This window comes from Platalea leucorodia (genome assembly GCF_965183815.1).
Source record: "Platalea leucorodia genome assembly, chromosome: 13".
Lineage (NCBI taxonomy): Eukaryota > Metazoa > Chordata > Aves > Pelecaniformes > Threskiornithidae > Platalea > Platalea leucorodia.
In genome coordinates this window covers 9,456,478-9,466,197 of record NC_138835.1, presented here as the reverse complement: position 1 = coordinate 9,466,197, position 9,720 = coordinate 9,456,478, and the positions used below count along the sequence as shown (strand labels likewise).

The 9,720-nt window shown below is 40.9% G+C and overlaps 1 protein-coding gene across 2 annotated transcripts in view; it reads left to right on the top strand.

Moving 5' to 3' along the window:
- Positions 1-351: 351 nt before the first annotated feature.
- Positions 352-9,720, top strand: part of PTPN1 (protein tyrosine phosphatase non-receptor type 1) — a 45,239-nt gene continuing 35,870 nt past the window's right edge. For both annotated transcript variants that reach the window (XM_082326259.1, XM_082326258.1), the window contains exon 1: positions 352-585. In XM_082326259.1, coding sequence (XP_082182385.1) covers positions 412-585 — 174 coding nt within the window. In that variant the 5' untranslated portion in view covers positions 352-411. The remainder of the gene's footprint in view (positions 586-9,720) is intronic.

The window sequence follows — 9,720 nt, the reverse complement described above, 5'->3', positions numbered from 1 at the left end:
CTCAGCCCTGCCGAGGCCGCCCTACCTGTCAGCGCGGCCCCGGGCGGGACGGCTGGGCTGGCGGCGCGGGGTGCTGAGGGGGAGGAGGCACCCGAGCCCGCCCCGTTTGCCGCCGGGAGCGGCTCTCTGCCGGACTCTCGCCTCAGGGGGCCGGGGGGCCGGCAGCTCCCCGCGCCCCGGCGGGAGGAAGGCGCTGCCTCCCCCGCCCGCCACAGGCGGGCAGCGGCCCCCGCAGCCCCGCCACAGGGCGCTCGCGCCCGCAGCGACCGTTACAGACCGTTGACGCCGCGCGCCTCCCGCGCGCCCCCCTCTCCCGCCGCCCCGCAGACCCCCCGCGGCTGCGGGGCCGCCCCGGACGTCGCGTCGCCGGGGCGGGCTGCGTAGTTCCGGCGGGGAGAAGGGAGGGGTGACATGCAGAGCAGGCAGCCGCGGCCTCGGGAGCAGCTGGAGCCGGAGCTGCCGGAGCGGCGGGCGGGAGCGGGAGCGGCGCTGGGGGGCCAGGCCTGGCGCGGCGTCCCCACCATGGAGATCGAGAAGGAGTTCCACCGGCTCGACCAGGCCGCCAGCTGGGCCGACATCTACCAGGTGAGGGGCAGCCGCTCGCCCCGGCTCTGCCCCCAGCCCCGGCGCTGAGGGGGGGAGCGCCCCTTCCCTCACCCTCTCTCTCTGCAGCCGCCCGCTTCTGCCCCCCCAGCTGCCGAGCGCCCTGCGCGGGGAGCGCTGCCCTCCGCCTCCCCTCTCCCGGGTCGGAGCTCTCCCTTCCCCCTTCCCCTCTTCCCTCCCGCAACAAGCTGCGGGCTGGCCCGCCGCTCCGCTCTGCCCTCCTTCCCCTTTCGCCCGGCGCTGAGGGGGCAGAGGGAGGCCCCGCTCTCCGCCCCGGCGGAGCAGAGCCCCTCACCTCCTTCTCCTCAGGAGCTGGCGTGGGCGGGGAGTGCCGGGGGACCCCGCTCCGCTCCCCTCCCGAGCCTCCGCGGGGCTGCACCCCCGCTCTGCGGAGCGAGCCTGGAAGGAGATCCCTCAGCGAGATCCCTCAGCGAGATCCCTCAGCCACGCTCTTGTTCTCGCTCCGGGTTCCGCTTGGAGCAAAGCATGGACATAAATTCTCAGGAACCTTTTAAAACTGCCCCCTTCCTAACCTCGAGGGAGTAAATCTAAGTATCGTATTTGTCTTTTTTTTTTTTTTCAGATAAACAGTGGTGGGCAGCGTTGCATGCACCTAGCTCTTCAGTCAGTTTAATAATAGAACAGAGCCTGAGAACAGCTTGCTAGTAATACTTGTGCAGTTATCTGGTACTATTTTTTATTGTTTTGTTTACCACATTTACATTTTTTTGTGACATTTTAAAAAAACTGTGTGGTAAACGTGAATGCCTGTAAGAATATTTGCTGACTGGATCCAGCTTCACATGCACAAACAACAGAAATTAGAGCTTTTCTCTTTAATAAGCTCTTTGCACATTTATCCAAAATGAAGTTTAAGAGAAGATATGGTTGGGCAGATGTGTTCAGTCAGATCAGGCAGCATTATTGTAAAATCCATTTGAATGTTTAAGCTGGTATATTGCATAAACTAATGAGTTTTAAGTTCACATTTGCAACATAGGAGTTGGGCTTTGCTTCCCTTTCACTATGAATTTCTCTGGCAATAGGCATTTAAAAGAAGGAGTGGAGTTTTATAATGATTTATAATAAATGAACTCCAGTTTCAGAATCACAGCAGGCAAGTTTTAGAAGTTTTAAAAGTAGTGGCTTGCAGGATGAACATCTCCAGTTGTTTGGCAATTCAAGAATAAGCATGAAATTTTGACCGTGCTTTTCAGAAGGTCCATTTTTTGTTAGAGTATTTCATTTCCTGCAGAGTTTCAGTGCTTGCTAACTGTATCAGTTGAAAGTCATGTGCATATATGACGTTATGTTTTAGCTAAACTGTTCTTGACGATTTGGTATGTTGCAGGCTTAGTGCTCAGGAAATTATTTTGAGTAATGCAGCTCTGTAATGGAGGTGGTGTATTTCTACGGGTACAATTTAATTACAGAAGTGAAATGTAGAAGGAGAATGAGGGACTGTGGCATATTTTCAATGTGGGATCAGCATTCAGTGATATTTTTGTCCTACTTTCTTTGAATGATGTGACTCAGTAGCCTGCTCAGACTGTGGCACAGCACAAGGTTTGATTGAGGACTGAAATTCAACTCAAAGAAAAAAAAAAAAAAAAGACTAAAAAGACTAAAGTGATTCTTTGGTTTGCATCCAACTATTGACAAGCACGAGGGGTGGGGTTTTTGCCCTTTTTTTTTTTTTTTTTTCCTTAAGATCGATTAGTAAGCATGTGCATCTATGTCATGTAACTCAGTTTCTCAACTGCATCCTGCTTTTAAATATCGGCTGTTGAAAATGACATCTTGGCAGATCAAGTACGTCTGGAAGAACAATGTACTTCACTGTAATCCATGCTTTTGATGTCTGGGCGGTGACATTAACAATGCAGTTTTCCTACAAATACCAATCTTTGCCTGAAGAGTAGAGTAAGTAGAATAATGTATGTTATTGATGCAGAAAAACGTCTTCCCCCAAGTTAATTGTACCACAGGCTTCTAGTATCTAGGTGTTATGATTGTCACTGCTAAAATCCAAAAACGTTCACCACTATTCTGAGTGAAGCATAATGCAGTTTATTAAGAGTCACTTCCTCTTGCTTCTTGGCTAAATCTATTATCTAGAGATACAGAACTGCCCAGCATCTAGGGGAGGAATTATCAATACTACAGGGAGGTGAAGCTAATTGGAAGGATGGCTACAAGGAGACTTCTCTGGGTGCCACGTGACTTTGAAGGGTTAAAATTGCCCAAGCTTCTTTTTTTTGGACAAGGGGAAGCTATGTTCAGCTATGATAATAGTACAGTTGTGAAGGAATAAAATTTAGATTATTTTTTTTAAGTGTAAGTAATCACAGGATGGAGACAAAAACATTTCAAAATTAAGCCCTTGTGCAGGGGATTTTGTGACAGTCATGTCTTAGGCACTGCATGTGCAGTGGAACTATTCTCTGCTGTAGCTGGTCAAAATAGGGTGAACGCTGATGAAGTTCTCTGTGTTTTGTTGTTGGTTTTTTTTGTTTTGGTTTGGTTTGTTTTTTTTAAATACCCAGTAGTGTCCCTTACTTTCATCTAGATTTACTTGCTACAAGAACTGTGAGCCATGAGATCCTATAAAGGTTGTTCAGAGACCCAGTAGATAAAAAGGACTGGTCTGGTTCTGGCTGTTGCTTGTATTGTAGAGAAAGATACTTAGAAGGTAACTAATAAAATGAGACCTGATCTGAGCATAAGAAATGCCCGTTCAAGTTGAAGTCCTCTTCCATAAACGAGTAAGTTAAAGGAAAATGGACAGCAGATTAAATGTGAGCTTTGCAATGTGATACTGTGATAAAGGTATGCAACAGAAAACAAATGCTTAAGGGTAAGTGAATGATACGCACCCTGCATAAATATCATTAGAAGTATCAATAGGAATGAAAAACATTCACTCTGGAGATGTCACAACAAAAAAGCAATAGCCTAAAGCTAAGAAAAGCACAGTTTAGGCTTGCTGGGGAGCAGCAGGGAGCAGGGGAGAAAACGATACAGATATTTGTCCAGAATATCAAAGGAACATTGAATTTTCATTTGCTCACAGTGAGTGCAATATCAGATTTTCATAGTAATTTTATATGCAGAAGTCTTTCAGAATTTTAGGAGGTATTTTAGTTTCTAACTTCTTACCTATGGTGGTAGAATGAGATATTATCTTAAAAACACAACCCTCAAATACAGGTAGAGTTGCTTCTTGTGTTTATATAAACTAGATATGTTGACTTTAGTATGTTGGCTAATGATATTAACTTTGATGTGCTTATCAGTAACAGTAGAGACACCTTTGAATTATTTACTGATCTACCATTCAACTAGGGATCCCATTCAATATGGACGGAGGCAGAGCTGACACTTGGTTTTGCAGAAACATCTATGGGGACAGCTCATACAGAGTTTTCCAGGTGAAGGTGGCAAAATTAACCGAAAATCTGCACTCTTCTAATTTTTGTAGTCAGTAGAATATAAAATAAGAAAGAACTGGGTGTGGTCTAGATTTTCAAACATGTTTGGAAGTGAGTATACTGAAAACAGAACTAAGTATACTGCTGTGTGTGCTCGGGAAAGCTGAAGTGTAGTTACAGTTTGGTTTGAGGCCTGTAAGAGACACGTAACTGTTCTCAGTTTCTTTATTAATTTTTAAGGATATTTTAAACTAATATTAACACGAATGTTACTTTTTTCCCCAAATCTCTTTTAGTGAAACTAAAATACCAGAAACTGTGGAAAGTTAATAACCTTTACCCAGATTATGGGAGGACAATAGAAAGCTATTGTGGACATTTTGGATATCTCTCTGTCAAGAGAGAAAAGGCATGGGAAGTTTTTTATGTATTCACTGTCTCTGGAAAAATATTTGTAGACTATGTAGATAGATAGATTTTAATGTTGAAAGTAAACTGTGAAATGGTTGACCCTGTAGACTTATAATAGTGTGGTGGTGTTGTGTATTTAAAGTAAATGAACAGGAAGTTCTACTAGTGTTTTCAGTTCATAAGCTGCAGTGAGAGTTCAGACTTTGTGCTGCTGCAGTCTGTAAGCATTTGGGTTACTGTTTTGCTCTGGTGCTAAAAAAACTTCAAGCTTCTTTGCAGCAGATAAATTGTGGCATGAGCATGACTTATTATAATTACATCTTTGTGCTTTATTCTGCCAGTTCTTGCTACTTGAAAATGCAGGTCTCTGCATGCATGCCTTGCCACTTCTTAATTCATGCTATGTTGATTCATTCGAGGCTTGGCTTAATTGGCTCTGGTTATGGAAAGCTAGTTTAGAACTGATAGTTGCAGGGAGTCTCTTTTTTCCTTCAATACAGCTAAAGATACTCCATGTTTTACAGTGCTATACTGCCACTGAATCTTGATACAAGTCCGGGAGAGGCTAACGGTGATGAAGGAGCTACATCTCTGTGGCTTGCAAAGTCAATATCCTCTTTGTGAAAACCAGAGTTTACTTTCAATTGCAAGTGATAATACGTTTTGTGCTATTGAGGATGTTTCAGGGCACTTCGCTGCATTGGTTAGTTATACTAACTTTTCAGATGGAGACCGATTGTGGCTACTGATGGCAAATGTGAGATTGTGCAAGTCCCATTATACGGAGCTACTGAGCCGCTTAGTTTTGCTTGTTTTTCAGAGTTTAAAATCTAAGTACTTGAATCCAAATCTTCTGTGATAGCATTGCTGTAAGTAGAACATTGAGAAATGGAGGCTGCTATGGCTTACAGTTAAGGGGATATGATTTGGTAAAAATCTAGAAATCGTACAACCTGCAGACGGTACTGCGCCTGTTTCTGAGCACCTTCGGAAGGTTTTTATGATTTTAGTGTGTTCTTCCACATGTTACTTAGTCTTCTTTCTCTGTCTGCTGTAAGGGTACGTATATAGAAGGAAACTGACAGTTAAAGAGAATGCAGTGTTGGCCATATGCCAAATGATGTTAAATTCAAGTAGAAATAGCCCTTGTAAGTAGAGAACAAAATGTGGTAGTGGTAGACCAAGCATTTTTGAAACTGAAATAACTTTCTAAATGTTCTGGGTAGGTTTGAATTAACAGTTCGTCTTATGGTTAACTACACATTAAAATGAAATCTTTCCTTGTAGTACTTGCTTTGCAAGTGGACTTTCTTCAAGGGCTCTCTTTAGCTGAGACTTTCTAAGCTGTGGTTTACACTGAAATATCACTGCTACTTTCTTGTAAACATATGAATTCTCAGGTTTTAGATCAGTGTCACTAGCATTTGGATTGTGAATTTAACCTAATTAAATATCTGAGGATACTAACTGATTCCTTAAAATTCAGAATTCCTGTATGATTCAAAGTGGACATCTTTAATTAAAAGAAAATGGAGGAGGAAAGAGTTTAAAAACAAAAAAAAAAGAAAAAAATCTATAAAAAGGGGTGAAAGCTTGAAGTCATGCTATCGCTTGTACTCCAGTGAATGTGAGAAATGGGTGGGTTCAGTCACCAGATAATGCCACTGAATTTGTTTCCCCATAGTCAAATAAACTAGTTTTTTTCTTTAGTCTCCCCATATGCAAAATGAAATTTATATTCGATAAAGTGTTAGAGAGCTTGCTTTTTTTTCTTTTTTTTAAACACAAAATTACTTTCATGCCTTCTGTAACACAGAAGGGAAGGAACCAAAAACATGCAGGCAGTATCAGTATTCTGTTACTAATAATATATTAAGTAGTTTCTAGTAGGGTTTTGGGTTTTGTGTGTTTGTTTTTTTTTTTAAGTACCTGCAAATTAGGTTAGCACTGTGTGACAAAAAGCTCAGCTCCTGTAATGCTTCAGGCAATTCAAGATCATAGGAGGATTTTCTCCTGTGACCACAGTCCTTCTTGTAATTTTGTTCTCCTCTTTTAAAACAGAGGCCTGTTGTCCAGCAGTGGAAGGCATAAGTTCTCTGCGGAGTGAAAGTTTTTTAAAATGTGAGTTGAGTAGGATGCTTATTAACAACAAATTGATAAATACTTGAAAATTGAATATTGTGCCATAAACCTAACAAATTAACAAAACAAACAAAAAAAACCCAACCCCTTAGCTAGAGTGGTTAGTTAGAATGTTCCTGAGATTAGGATTTCATATTAAAGTTTACTTAATTTTGCTTATTTCTGTAATACCGATTTGGAAAAAGTTAGTATAAACTGAGATACAAGACAAACATTAGGGGATTGCCAAAGGTTTTGTACCATCTTCAGTGCTGATTTGAAGTGCTGTCAGTGTTCAGACATTTTACAGAATTACATAAATTTAAACTTTGTTATTTTTAACATATTAGACTAGAACATTTGTATCTGCACCTCTGTAAAAGTGTGTACAGCATCCCTGTCAAAGGAAAGCAGCCCTAGTGAACAATGTGTGCATTTTTTCATAAAAGAAGCAAGTTTATGAAAATGTAGAAACAGATTCTCTGCCATGTTCAGAATTAATAATATAAACTTGATCTGATCTGCAAGCTTTGATGTTTACAGCACTTACCATTGAGGGTTTTTTTGGGTTTTGGTTTTTTTTTTTTTTTTTTAGTCATTGGTCAACTTGTTTCATGTTGATTTGCACAAGAAACATTTTTTTGTTTATCTTTCTGGTGCCAGTAGACATGCCCTTGCTGGTTTGGCTGGGAGAGGCACTATGATACAGCATCAGAATGCCTTTGTGTGTTCACTTTGTAGATCATGTAGTACAAATGCCAATTCATTTTCTACCAAACCCTGTGAATTTAGATGTGCTTTTTCTCTCACCCACGCGAAACACAGCTAAGATTCAACAGCTTGCCTGTCATATTATACTAAGAAAAAGTGATAAAAGTGATTCTTGGAAATTCATGTGACTCTGCTAATAGTGATAGCTGATCTACTTTCAAATTGGGTTTGTGCTTTCTACATTTAAGAAAAAAGGTTGGTAGTACAGCAGTGAAAGATCCGATGTCTTTGTTGGGAAGGAAAATGAGCTAGCATAATATGAAACTTTTGGAAAGGTTTTTAATTAATTTTTTTCTTATTTGTAATTCTGTAGGTTCTGTTTCCATATGCTTTCACCTTGCACAATATTTTATCCTAGAATATGGACTGATAAACACATTATTTCCATAAGTTATTGTTTTTGCATTCATAAGTAGTGGAGTAACAAGTTGGTAAAGGGCAACTACTTGCGGAAGCAACATAAATACAGCCGGCTTACTTGAGAGATCTCTGTTTTTAACCATTGTAGCTAGAGTCTCTATATTTTTCACTCAAAATATTTATCATCAACACTAAGTCAGATGTGATTCCTCCCAGACTCTGTGTGTGTGTGTGTGTTACTTTTTTTTTTCCTGGTGGCTTTTGTTTTTAACGTATACTCTCTTGCTGCCTCCTACCTGTCCTTTTTGGCATGATGATTATACTATGCTTTTAAGCAGAATTTTTTTGGTATCAGTGATACTGAACACGTACCTTATTTAGTTGCTGATTTGTTAACCTCTGGAATGAAAAAGTATTTGGACAGTCCTGCTTCTTAGTTGGGCATATCTTTCATGAAAGAAAGTGAGATTAATGCTCGATTCAGTGGAAATGTTTTTTTAATCTTATATTGGATTTACTTAAGTAGCATACTGATACATTAAAGGCCTGTTTCAGAGGCCTGTTTCCATTGTTAGGGACTGAAAGTGGATTTCTACTTTGTGTATAGGATGTCTTGTTTCCTTCTCTGTTAGGATCCAGGCCTTTAAGTAGTTCCGTAGTTGTCTCAGCTCTTGGTTGTTGTGGATGCTTCAGGAACACGTGGTTCAAGGGGTAAAAAGTCACTTTCAGCACTGAGGGTGAAGAGATCGATGATGAGGAAGACTTACTTGTCTTACCAACTGTTAAAAGATTGTTGAATCAGATTTGAATCGTGTGGTGCAGTCTTTTTCCTGTACTTAGAAGAAGGTTAAAACAGTTTCTATGTAAGTAGAAATAGGAGATAAAGCAACAACAAAGCAAGTTTAGCATTCTGCCAGTACATGCAATTATAGAAAAACTTCCATGCTGTACCAGTGGCGAGCGTGGAGCTATGCAGATCTCGCTGCGGGCAGAGAGGAAACTGTCCCCTTTGGGAAGAAAGCTCACTATACTTTTTGGACTAAAATAACTGCTTGTTAAAAATGCTACTAAATAGCAGTATTTTGAACTTAAAGTAGCTGTTCTATTTGTGATTTTTCAGGTGCTTTTTCTTGTATCTCAAGTTCCCAGAATTTTATGCTTTTCCTGTGAAGTGCTTGATTCATCAAGTACTTGATGCTGTGAGCCGTTCTACAAAAGACACTCTGTTTCTCAGATTCTTTATATTTATTTGGAACAAGAACAAGTGGTCTACACATAAAGAGGAATGTTCTCATAACCTTCTTCCCTTGTGCACATTTGAATGAGAATTGCTTATTTATATCATTTTTAATCCCACAGTAACAGGTTACAGTAGCATAAACAGTGTGACCTTTTAATGTGATCACAGGAAGTAAAATGTGAAATCTATTTTAAAAATGCGTCTTTGACTAAGGAAGAGTATGCTTCCTTTTCTGACAGGAAAAATAACCCATACTAGTTCAGAAGATCTCAATTCCATTAGACTGTGTAGGGCATATTTTTTCCACTGTCTTCTGTACAATCATGGTAGCTGCTTGAAGCAGGACTAAAACTGCCATGCTTGTGTGGAATTGTACATCCTTGCTCTGTGTTGCGTAGGCATAAATGACTACAGATGGGGGCTACTGGAAAAACAGAACTCTGACACGAGCAAGAGGCTTTAGTAAGAGGAACTTCTTTTGGAAAGAAGGAGAGGGTGGGTCATTGGAGCAAGAACTGGAAAAATACTACTTAGCTTATTTAACAGCCAAAATACATATATACACATTTTAGAAATTTTCTGAATATTTCCAGAAATGGAAGAAAAATGGGTAGAGTTTTAACCAGGAAAGGATGGGGGAGTGGACAGCTACCCAACTCTAGAAAATGTTTTTGTTTATTCCCTTTACAGTTTAATTAAATTGGAAAGCAACATTGTCACTTGTTTCTTAAACTTCTGACAACGGAGAATTTTCACATTAAATCTCAGTTGCTACCTAGAACT